This window comes from Gymnoscopelus braueri (assembly GCF_963280865.1).
Source record: "Gymnoscopelus braueri genome assembly, chromosome: 13".
In the NCBI taxonomy this organism is placed as follows: Eukaryota; Metazoa; Chordata; class Actinopteri; order Myctophiformes; family Myctophidae; genus Gymnoscopelus; species Gymnoscopelus braueri.
Window position 1 is genome coordinate 33,662,231 of NC_137615.1, and position 11,788 is coordinate 33,674,018.

Here is an 11,788-nt window from a genome sequence, read left to right on the forward strand (position 1 = left end):
ATTCACCTAAATGTCAGAATTAAAATTGCCATGTAAAGTCAGGTTTAGTCCTCTGAGAGAGAGAGAGAGAGAGAGAGAGAGAGAGAGAGAGAGAGAGAGAGAGAGAGAGAGACACTTCCAACTTGTTAAATCTACAGTAATCCGCTGTTCTCAGATTGTGTAAAATCCATCTTTCCTTATGACCGTGGAGTAACGTTATAAGATCAACCCAATTTTTTTTCCTGTCAAGATGGAATTAAAATAAATTAACCACTAAATCATGCTTAAAACGATCCTAGTTTCAAAAAGTCATTGTGTCTGTCAGGCAGCTTTTAATTTCAGTACGATGAAGATTTTATGATACATAAATTATGTTTGTGTATAGTGACAATACACATTTAAATACAATTAAATAACGTTTTGTTAGATGAAACCGTGTTAATTAAGGTTAATTAAATCCTGAACATTCTTTAACCTAGTGGGGTCAACCAATTATGAGGGGACATTGTCCATTATAACCATTCTAATACAGGGTGCCATTAGTAGAAATCTTCCATGTTGTTAATTGTTTTTCTTTCAGCAGTGGTCAGGGATCCGCTCATATTCCGACATCCCGTTATTCCGACCGTTAGGTTAGTGTAAGGATAGGGATAAGGTTAGTTATAATGGGGCCAGTCGGATCAACAGGACGTCGGAATTGGTCATTTTCATTGGCAAAATACAAAACCTGATAGGCTGAGAAGGTAGCCAACACATTTTAACATCGATTTCAAAGTATGACTGTTAATGATCATTTGACGAAAGGTGTTTTTTTAATACAATGTTGTGTCATAACCAGTGGAGGAAAGTAACTAACTACTTGTACTCAAGTACTGTACTTAAGTACAATTTTGAGGTACTTTTACTTTACTGGAGTATTTCCAATTTAAAGTACTTTTACTTCTACTCTACTACATCTCAGAGACAGATATTGTACTTTTACTCCACTGCAAGTATTTGAAAACTTTTGTTTCTAGTTACTTAGTAGATTTTGATTATTTTTACAAAACATACATTAACCACTTCAACCCTGTATACATTTTGGCCATTTCAAAATATGCGACGCATTGTGAGACATAAAGCCTGCTGTCCAAATGAATGACCCTGCCCAAAGTTATTTTCATCAAAGGAAGAGAGAGAGAGAGAGAGAGAGAGAGAGAGAGAGAGAGAGAGAGAGAGAGAGAGAGAGAGAGAGAGAGAGAGAGAGAGAGAGAGGGAGAGAGAATCATAGGGTTTGGAAATATTCCCATTATTTGTAGAATAAAATCATGCATGCTAGAGGCAAAAACAGTATACAGTGCAGTATTTCAAAAATATTTTTTATACATTTGAAAACTTGAAACGGGACATTCTGCATAATGAGTACTTTCTACTTTTGGTACTTTAAGTACATTTTGATACCAATACTTTTGTACTTTTACTGAAGTAAATTTTGAATTCCGGACTTTTACTTACAGAGTATTTCTACATAGCAGTATTGATACTTTTACGTAAGTAAATTTTTTTTTTACTTTTTCCACACTGGTCATAACTAACATGGAAGCTTATCCTGTATGCTTGTTTTCTTTTGTACTTCCGGGTGAAGACTGATGTACTTTGTTTGCTTCAGCAAATTGATGCGTTGAACAGACACATATAGAGGATGGGGCTTGAGAGAGGAGAAAACATCCTGGCAAATGATGCTCATAACATCTCCATGAGGGAAGAACGGCTTCAGGAAGAACATGAGGTGGGGAACAAGGCCCTCTATATCAGTATAGAGAAACTTGCTGTTTCTAGTTAATGTGCCAAATCATGAGATCAGAGCAGTGTGACTTAGCTCTCCCACAGAGCACATTTTTAAACAAAATGTACTTTTCTTAGAATGTGGAATTGAAGTGGACGCTGCATGGCGGGGAAGGAGTGCCTGGCTGAAAGTCACGTCCAGCTCGACAGAAAAAGTCCTTCAGCGCGAGACGATGCATGTTAACCACAAGAGCTAATAGGCTGGTGGTAAAACTGAGAGACACCTCTTTCTTTGATGGCGAGCTTAGGGAGAAACACGGCAAAGAGAGTTGGCAGAAGTCGAAACAAAGATAGAGTGCCTTGGCGTTGGTCAAAGAGAGATGGAGGCCTTTTAGGTACAGATGAACATCATGAGGCAGCTTCTCTTGATGGCTTCCCAAAGGACAAGGAAACCTTTTGAAAGCAAATGGCAGCGAAGAAAAAGAAGACGAGGGTTTATACTGTCGAAAGGATTATTGATAATGGATAGACAAAGAGTTTGAGTAGGAGAAACGGCAGCAAAGAGGGAGACCTTCCTCGAAGATGGAGAGTATGAGAGAGGCAACAAGGAAAGTCCTCCAAACGCCCAAAGGAGGAAGAAGGCACCAGTGGTCACAAAGGAGCTAACAAATAATAACAATTGTGTTCGGTTTAGTTGTTGTTGGGGTATTTGCCACACTCACTGTACATTTGCACATAATCTAAATTGCCCTAACTATTAGTGATAGTGAGTTCTATTAATACAGTGGCTGGGGAGCAGTTAGGGGTTAATTGTCTTGCGCAGGGACATTTCGACACATACAGTACAGTACACTGGTTGGTGAGCCGAGGGGCAAACCGGTGACCTTCTGATTCACAAACGGCCTCTCTACCCACTCAGCTACACCCGCAGTGGGTAAAAATGCGAGGGTTTAAAAACAAAACAAAACAATAACAGCAAAGCAGCAGACAGAGCTGACGCATCAGAGAAAGAACGCTGATGTTTACAGCAAAGGGTGCATGTGTGCCCTCTGGGCGAGATAGCTTCTTGTTTGAGGAAGCGTGAGGATAACTTACTGCATAACTATCTTTTATGTCCTTATAACGTATTTTTTAATAAATACATATGTAAATAATGAAGTATACTGAGACAATGTAAAAAGTAACAGAGGCTGAGAGAGATAAGAGAGGCAGAGACAGGGACACACATCAAGTGCAGTGCACACCGTACCTTTCTTTGAAGAAGCGTCGAAAGCCAAAGGCGGTGAGCTTGAGAATAGACTCCATTACAAACATGGAGGTGAAGAAATAGTTACAGTACTTCAGGCCGAGGGAAAGGGACTAGAGAGAGAGAGAGAGAGAGAGAAAGAGGGAGAATCATAAGGGTTTGGAAATATTACCATTATTTGTAGAATAAAATCATGCATGCTAGAGGCAAAAACTGTATACAGTGCAGTATCTAGTTCCCACTAACTACACACTTGGATGCACACACATACGCATGCACGCGTGCACGGACACACAACCGCCTTCAATGGGCCGGCAGTCGGCAGGGCCTACTTCTTTGCATTTACTCTTGTCATGCTGCATGCAATTATAACAAAAAAAACGTTTAATTGGGATGTTTATAATTTTCATATTGCCATATCTGGTAGTCATGATATATCATGGTTGTCTCGAACAAACCAATTAAAGTGACTCATTTTAGTGGTTCAGCGAGGCTTTATTATATCTGTGATACCAAAAAGAACTAAACTAAAAACTAAAATTCATGCATTTGCCACTGAGCTCAACGACTTGTGTTACTGTATCATTCAGCTTTAAAATGCATGGCAAATTCCAAATATAGGAACCGTCAGTGTGTTGTGTAACTTAGTTGACTGGCCATCCCTTAGGACGTAAAGGTAGACATCATGCTGCACGAAGTGAGGCGGGTAGACGAGCATGTTCTATCAAGGCCCATGATCATAGAACTACAGTATATGCACTACATGCTCAGACAAGGGGTTGCTCTCTTAACCCATTTTAGACCTGGAACCCCTATACGTTACTTTACCTTTGAATCCTTTCAATACCTTTATTTTTTTTAAATTTTTGAATAAAGTTTTAGTTTTTCAGAAAACTGAGGTCAGGTTTTTAGAATCGGCCTCAGGTCTAAATTGGTTAACTCAGATTGAAAATTGAGGGTGCATGGAAGTACCTTTTTCTATCAAACTCACACACACACACACACACACATACACGCACACACAGACACGCACGCACGCACGCACGCACGCACGCACCGCATTACATTATACTGTAACATTAATCATGCAGATGTCTATATACCCACCAAACACAGATATTGTATGTAAGAACGCACACACACATGGCACGCACACACACACGCACACGCACACACGCACACGCACACGCACACGCACACGCACACGCACACGCACACGCACACGCACACACACACACGCACACACACACACACACACACAGAGCTTACCCGGGGCTGGTCGTAGTGCTCCAGGGACATGGTGATGACGTTGATGCAGATGATGAAGGTGATGCAGAGGTCCAGGTAGTGGTTGGTGCACAGGGTGTGGATCATCAGACGCACGCTGCCGTAGCTGGAGAAGTATGGCAGCTTCTGCGCCTCTGACAGGGTGACAGGGTGACAGGGAGCAGAATAACACACAGTCAAGAAGCCTGCTGGGGCGATCGGAGTGGGTGGCGCAGTGGTAAAGTCCATGCCCACCACCACGGAGGTTGTGGGTTGTGGGCAGTGGTGGAAAAAGTACTCAAATTTTGTACTTACGTAAAAGTATCAATATTGCAACCTAGAAATATTCCATTACAAGTAAAAGTCCAGAATTCAAAATTTACTTGAGTAAAAGTACAAAAGTATTGACATAAAAATGTACTTAAAGCACCAAAAGTAAAAGTGCTCATTATGCAGAATGGCCCATTTTCCAAGTTCTCAAAAAAGAATCTTTTGAAAATAGCAGATCTACAAGCTCACAATGTGAGCTTGTAGATCGGCTATTTTCAAATGGCCGAAATGTATAGGGTTGAAGTGGTTAGTGTATGTTTTGTAATAATAATCGTGGCAGCCCTAGACACCTGCAGCAGGCGCCGGAGCAACTCGAACAAATTAAAGTGTTTTTATTGAAGGTGCAAGTACAAAAGAGGACGTTTTTCCACATCAGTGGTACATCTTCATCAGGTCATAATAACCGGCCTGAGGAAGGTGCACCACTGGCATCAAAACGTTGTCATCTTTTGTACTTGTCCCTTCAATAAAAAGGCCTCAATTCGTTCTCGTTGCTCCAGTGCCTTTGTTCTTTTTGCTCCATGTACAGTATAACTCTATTGTACATGGTACATAATACAATTCCACCGCTGTCATCCAGCTAGACTACAGTGCTGCTTTGATCGTGGTGTGCGTTGGTGTTTAAAGGCCATGCATGCAGAGCTAGCGGTTCATTCAGCTTCTGGCGGCCGTAGCTGAGTGGGTATAGAGAGAGAGAGCTAGAGGCCGTCTGGGAATCCCACGATCGCCGGTTCGACCCTCCGCCCGCCCAGTCTACTTGTCTAAGTGTCCCTGACCGAGACACTTAACTCCTAACAGCTGGGTGAAGCTTCAAAAGCAATTAACCCTCCCACAGGAAGCAGGATACTCAATTCTATGGTTATTGGTGTAAACATTTGTGGGCAGAATAAAATGCTCACCAATAGAAGTGTCATGAGGTGCAGGAAGCAGGAAAACAAACCACAAAAAAAGATGTAACTGCACACTCAATACCTCTGGATGCAAGCGCACGTTATTTTCTCCCAGAACTGGCATCTTGTCATGATTTGTCATAATTCATTCTGTACTTCTATTTTGAAGGAATGTTCTATCTAGTGTGTTTCTGTCGTCCTGTGTTTGCCAGCCTGTGTATGTTAGCCTGTGAATAGCAAGTAACCCTGTTTGTAAGCCTGCAATCTGTTGAATCCTGCCTGCAAGTTACTTCAGTATTTTGTTTTTTCCCGTGTTCCTTGCAGCACTCTGTCACGCCGGAAAACTTGGTTTTCCACTTTGAACATTGCCTGCATTTTTCATGCTTGCACCCAGAAGACAGAATGATCCGACCACATTGAACCCAGCGGGGAGGTTTTGTTTTCTCTGTTTGATTATGCACGTTTTGAGCAAGCCATGGAGGCCATTTGCCACATGTTTCATTTGCTGCCCCTGAAAAAAAACAGACAGTTTGAGGATTAAAGGGGAAATCCACCCATTTTCAATATTTAACTATGTCATTAATATAGCATAAAGGAGTTGTGTGGAAATAAGAAAAAAAAAAAAAAAAAATTAACATTGCAAAAAAATGTAACATTGCAAAAAAATTAACATTGCAAATTACACTGTGATGACTCATCATGGTGTAATTTGCAATGTTAATTTTTTTGCAATGTTACATTTTTTTGCAATGTTAATTTCTTTTTTTTTTTTTTCTTATTTCCACACAACTCCTTTATGCTATATTAATGACATAGTTAAATATTGAAAATGGGTGGATTTCCCCTTTAACTTTATGAGGCAACTTATGCTATATACACTGTTACCAAGGTGAGTGGAGGAGAGCCCCAAGGCAAATGGCAGGAGGGACCATTTCTATTTGTTTCTCTAAGTCTCTGTCTCTGAATGTCCTTGTCTAGTCTCGTGTAGCCAGACAACTATTCCACAATCTCTGAATGCTATATAGAGTCTGGAACTACACCTCCCGAAATCCGAGAGGAAACTGGCACTTCCGTTACGAAAATATATTTTAAAATATCTTTACATTTTATTCTTTAATTTCCATTTCTGCTAAGCAGCAAGCTAAATATACTTAGATGTATTTATATTAGGATAAATTTGCACAACTGTAAAGACGAAACGGAAGTGGGGAGGAGGCTTCACATCCGGTTTATATTCTAATCATGATCAGAGGTTCCGAGTCCCAGACTGTATGACCGGAAACATTTGAAAATTGTGGGAGGCAACAGTCTGGCCACGCGAGACTAGTCCTTGTCTGCCTCTCCGCCTGCCTGTGTCATCCAACTAGACTACAGTGCTGCTTTGATCGTGGTATGCGTTGGTGTTTAAAGGCCATGCTTGCACAGTTGTCATTGAACGTTTCCCCAGAAACGTTCAATGACAACGTTTCTGGACCACAAAAACCTTAAATTTTTAGGTACGTTGCATTTCAACATTTAGGTTTAGGAACTACTACATTGTTACAGTGTGCATTTTATTATCAACTAACTTCCAATCTCAATGGTGGAACAACTGTTTAAAGTTTCCATATCGTCTCTGTCGGGTGGAAATCACATTTGACCAAAACAGTTGCTTGTTAGAATTATGGACATAAGAGGTTTCTGCCCAACAGCAATGATATGTAAGTTGTATGTCCTACCCGGGATTCAAACCCAGGAGACCAAACTTCAACCGATATATCCGATGGAATCCCGCCTTGGCCAGGGGAGATACTGTGTATGAGCTTCAGGCAGGCCTACTTGTCAGCTAGTAGGTATCCTACCCTGCACCAGGGTCAACAATTATCAATGCAAGAATAGGGAGACCACCTCCAACCACTGCAGATGTGCTAGTTATATTGTGTTAACAAACGCCATCATGCATTGGTTAAAATGAGGTTGTATTCAATACAATAAGTTCTGTATTGCGGCTTTTAATATGGGAGTCTTATGTCTTATGAATCATACATTGGAAAACAAAGCTCTCTTCTTGAATAAACTCTGTTTGATCCTGTCGGAACGAAATAAGATAAACCGCTATTGATCCCCGCGGGTAAATTCAGGAATGAAATTGTGTCTAGACAAGGACAGACAGATTAAAGTTAATGCCTCTTGTCATTTCTCTCCCCTCTATTCATGTCCCCTCGTTCTTTGCACCTGCTCTGCTCTCTGTTCTCTCCATCGTGAAGTCTACTCTTCACCTCCTCCGCTGTCGTTCTTGACCTTCCCACTTGACTTCCCCTCCAATTATGGGAAATTATTAATCGTTTGCCGAAAGATTGTCTCCTCTTAACGAGGCAAAGCACTAAATCAAAAGGCAACCGCATGGAATGTGTGCCCACTCGCGTGTGTGCGCGCTCGCGTGTGTGCTTGCGTGCGTGCGTGTGTGAGAAGAGGAGAGGGAAGTCGGAGAAAAAAAAGCTGAGCTACAGGCTCAAAACGTGTTGCATCGTGACGTGTTGTGAGCTTATAGAACAGCTTTTTTCGCTAGTTTTGCGTGACACGTGACAATGTAGGGCATTCATTTGGGAAAAGAAAAAAAACATTAAAAGATAAAATTGGAGATACAAGGTTTCTGCCTGACACCAACAATATGTGCGTGCGCGCACACGTATGTGTGTGTGTGTGTGTGCGTGCGTGCGTGCGTCCACCCTCGTGTCCCCCTCCCTCCCTCCCTCTCTTACTCCTCCTCTTCTTCTCCATGCGACGCTGGCGCTTCTCCTCGCGCCGCTTGGCCTCCTCCACCTCCTGGTTCTGCCGGCACTTGTGGAAGTTCTCCACCACCACGCCCACAAACATGTTGAGCACGAAGAAGCTGACGATGAGCAGGAAGGAGATGAAGTACAACAGCATCCACGGGTTGGTGTTGGTCACCGGCTGTAGGGGGGGGGGGGGTCATGTGGGAGGGGGGGGGCAGGGAGGGGTTAGAAGAAATGGAGAGAAGCAGCAGGAGAACGCGACAAAAAGGAGGGAACGAATGAACGAATGACGGAGAAAGAGGGGGGGGAAGGGAAGGGAGGTGAGAAGGAGAGGGGGATGAAACAATATGCAGAACATCAGAGATTTTGGTCATTTAACCATGTGTTGCTTTCCAACCTGCTTGTTGTGATGCAAATCACAATGCAGACATCCTTTTTTTTCTTTTTCTTTTTGGGCAGTTTTTGTTATACTTAAGATACTGTAGAAAAATACACCCTGTAGACAGACAATACATTTTTAGACGTCAGAGACAAAGCACACAAAGCACCCAGTCTCTGCAGTCTATACAAGCACTGGCTTCGGATTCTGTCAATGCACTGAATGGGATATTATCACGTTTGACTATTGATTGGTCTAAGTAGGTGAGATACTGACCTACCGACGTACTGTAGGTGTTTTGTCGTTATTCTGTGGGTTGATGAAAGTTGGGGCAAACGCTCTCCCCAAAACATGATTTACGATTGCACAGCAACTCACTGGATTTAGTTGAGACGGCGTGCCTCTGTCGCGGTCCAAAACTAATCTTTATACAAAACACCTACTGAGCCCCGTCGGTAGGTCAGTATCTCACCTATTTAGACCAATCAATAGTCTGATTAAACGTGATAATGTCCCATTCGGTGCACTGACAGCATCCGAAATGGGTGATGCCAGAGCAGCTGCTTCAGTGGAAGCACTACAGGCAACTTATAGAGATCGTGAGGTTTACAGAAGAAATAAAACAACAAAAAAATACAAATAACTTTCAACCAGTATACAACGTTTCCCCCTTAGGTTGATTAAAAACTGATATATGGGTTGGTCTAATCAGTACAGCCAGTGTCCATACGTCTACATGATAAAGCCAAAGATGAAAATAAAATTTTAACATTTAATTGCTGTCTGGAGTCTGGACACACTGAACCATAACTGCACCAATTAAGAGCCCAGTATACGTAGGGAGAGCGCTGTCTACCCATATAATGTTCCTAAATGCATTCATCTGCTTTTCCACAGATATATATGAATTACAGTCCCTATCCTATAATTATCCTTTACAGTACAGTATGTCATAATGTGACCTTTTGCGTCACACTCTACCGCCAGTGACATTTCATTGACCTGTGACATTTCTACACGTACAATATGTGTATGTTTATGCCACTTTAGATGAACTCACAATTTAACCCATTAAGACCGGGAACGCATCTGTGTAACCACTTTATCCATAATGTTATACTTTGGCTAAACAAAAACAGCAGATCTACAAGCTCATACAGTAGTATGAGCTTGTATTTTTTGAAAAATCGTGGAATCTTTTTGCAAATCTTTGAATATATATATCTTTTTTAAAGCGAACATTTTTAATTCAAATCTTTGCTTCATGGGGGTCCCTGGAACAGAATTTTTTGAGATGGGGGTCGGCGGCCAAATACATATCATTTTGGGGGTCCTTGACATGAAAAAGTTTGAGAACCACTGATATAGAAACATACGTTTTTTTTTTAACTGTAGGATTTAGAAGACATTTGTAAAATCCCCTAGAAGCAAAGATTTGAGTTACAAATGTTTGCTTTTGAAAAAAAAGATATATATTCAAAGATTTGCACACATTTTCACGATTTTTCAAAAATAGCAGATCTACAAGCTCATAGCGCGGCGCCGACTTGTATATCTGCTATTTTTGAATAGCCAAATAAATCAAAAAATGATTTCCCGGTCTAAATGGGTTAAACATGAGTCTATAATGAAATCAGATCTAACACAAATGTTATTGTATTTGATGTGTTACCTGTTGGTCCACTCCTACTGCGTCCAGCCCATGGTACATGATGTTGACCCAGCCGTCCTTAGAGGCGAGCACAAACAGTGACATGAGAGCCTGGGCACAGAGAGGGAGAACAACTCATTATTCACCATTATTCACAGTTATTCATATTATATTATTCTGTATGTGCAGCTGTTAAATGCTAACTTTGTTGATTTTAAGCCAGTATATAATTTGCCTCTTATATACCTGTAGAACATACATGGGCAACCGGCGGCCCGGGGGCCACATGCCTTCACTTAATGCGGCCCGCAGGTTAATATCGGAATACTGATATATTATTGATTTCAGCTGTTACAATTCCAAACATGCAAACATGACCCGCTTTAATTACTTCAGTCTATATTAGTAGCTTAATGACTAGTATTACAATTCTATTGTCTTTTTTATGTCCAATGTATTTGTATTTAAGTTCATAAAGTTAACATAAGTATAACGAAATGCATTTGAAATTAAATAAAAATGTTACTTTTCAGGATTCCAATTCAAAAATGGCAAAAAAAACAACAATCAGGATTCCAATTCAAAAATAGCAAAAATAGCTGATCGACAAGCTCAAAATGCGTCACACTGTGGCGCGTTTTGAGCTCGTAGATCGGCTACTTTTGCAACTTTTGTGTGACATATGGCGAAGTACGGCATTCATTTACGAAAAAGGTTTAAATACGGATATAAGAGTTGTCTGCCCGACAGTATATGCAATGTGGCCCTCTGGAGTGAGTGTGGAAATATAGTGGCCCTCTCATCATCAAAGTTGCCCACCCGTGCTGTAGAACACGAAAGCGCCTCCATAGACAATTAGAGATTAAAATCCCTTGTTGCATCTGTCATGTAAATGTAAGTTCTGCCGTTGATAGACAAGTGACAAGTGAAGATTCAATAGCTATGTTTAAACAAGTTAATCTGTGTTTAACTTATTCATCTTGAATGAAATGTAATAATTTTTTTGCTGTCCTGTAAAATGTGCAGCTCTGGGATATTTGCTGAGCGACATTTTTAAACGCTGCGTCAGTGATTTTGAGTTGAAAGGGCGTATTTTAAATACTCTATAGCACTGTGCAACAGCTACACGGAGAGATGGTTAAGATACGAACATTGAACAAAGTGACGGCATAACCAGTGGTGGAAAGTGCATTTACTTAAGTACTGTACTTAAGTACAATTTTGAGGTATTTGTACTTTACTGAAGTATTTCCAATTTCCAATACTTTTACTTCTACTCCACTACATCTCAGAGGCAAATATTGTACTTTTACTCCCCTACATTTATCTGAAACCTTTAGTTACTAGTTATCTTTGATTTAGAATATTACTACGAAACATGCATTAACCACTTCAGCCCTATACACATTTCGGCCATTTGAAAATAGCCGATCTACAAGCTCACAATGCGTTGCGATGCGACACATTGTGAGCTTGTAGATCTGCTATTTTCAAAATATTTGTATACATTTTATACATTTGAAAACT

General features: G+C 40.9%; 1 protein-coding gene across 1 annotated transcript in view; it reads right to left on the reverse strand.

Moving 5' to 3' along the window:
• LOC308099524 (voltage-dependent T-type calcium channel subunit alpha-1I-like) overlaps positions 1–11,788 on the reverse strand; it is a gene marked incomplete at both ends in the record, with an annotated part of 243,251 nt that overhangs the window by 44,131 nt on the left and 187,332 nt on the right. Inside the window, 5 exons of the mRNA XM_080448267.1 lie at positions 2,993–3,102; positions 4,259–4,410; positions 8,217–8,409; positions 10,283–10,372; positions 11,081–11,085. Coding sequence (XP_080304393.1) covers positions 2,993–3,102; positions 4,259–4,410; positions 8,217–8,409; positions 10,283–10,372; positions 11,081–11,085 — 550 coding nt within the window. The remainder of the gene's footprint in view (positions 1–2,992; positions 3,103–4,258; positions 4,411–8,216; positions 8,410–10,282; positions 10,373–11,080; positions 11,086–11,788) is intronic.